This window comes from Penaeus monodon, chromosome 22 (genome assembly GCF_015228065.2).
Source record: "Penaeus monodon isolate SGIC_2016 chromosome 22, NSTDA_Pmon_1, whole genome shotgun sequence".
Classification (NCBI taxonomy): domain Eukaryota; kingdom Metazoa; phylum Arthropoda; class Malacostraca; order Decapoda; family Penaeidae; genus Penaeus; species Penaeus monodon.
Window position 1 is genome coordinate 8,384,333 of NC_051407.1, and position 292 is coordinate 8,384,624.

Here is a 292-nt window from a genome sequence, read left to right on the forward strand (position 1 = left end):
CCAGGATTCTCAGAGAAAGCTGAAAATCAAAGAACTTTACGTATCCACGAATTCAAAGAAAACGATAAGAAAACAAATTATTGTTAACCCCAAACCCTATCATATGAAACCATCACCCTTGCAGCGAAACCTTCACCCCGACGATGTGGACGAAAGTGGCATCTGGCCTGCTCTCCACTTCCTCCACCAGAACCTTACCCATATTACCCTCATAAATGGGGAGGAGGAAGATGTCCCGATGGGGGGTGTGACAAGAGCACGATCAATGAAAACAGAAACAAAGTAGAGGTTA

The 292-nt window shown here is 44.5% G+C and overlaps 1 protein-coding gene across 1 annotated transcript in view; it reads left to right on the forward strand.

The window, feature by feature from the left end:
• Nucleotides 1-292, forward strand: part of LOC119586910 — a gene marked incomplete at its 3' end in the record, with an annotated part of 2,730 nt that extends 2,438 nt beyond the window's left edge. The window contains 1 exon segment of the mRNA XM_037935644.1: nucleotides 125-292. Coding sequence (XP_037791572.1) covers nucleotides 125-292 — 168 coding nt within the window.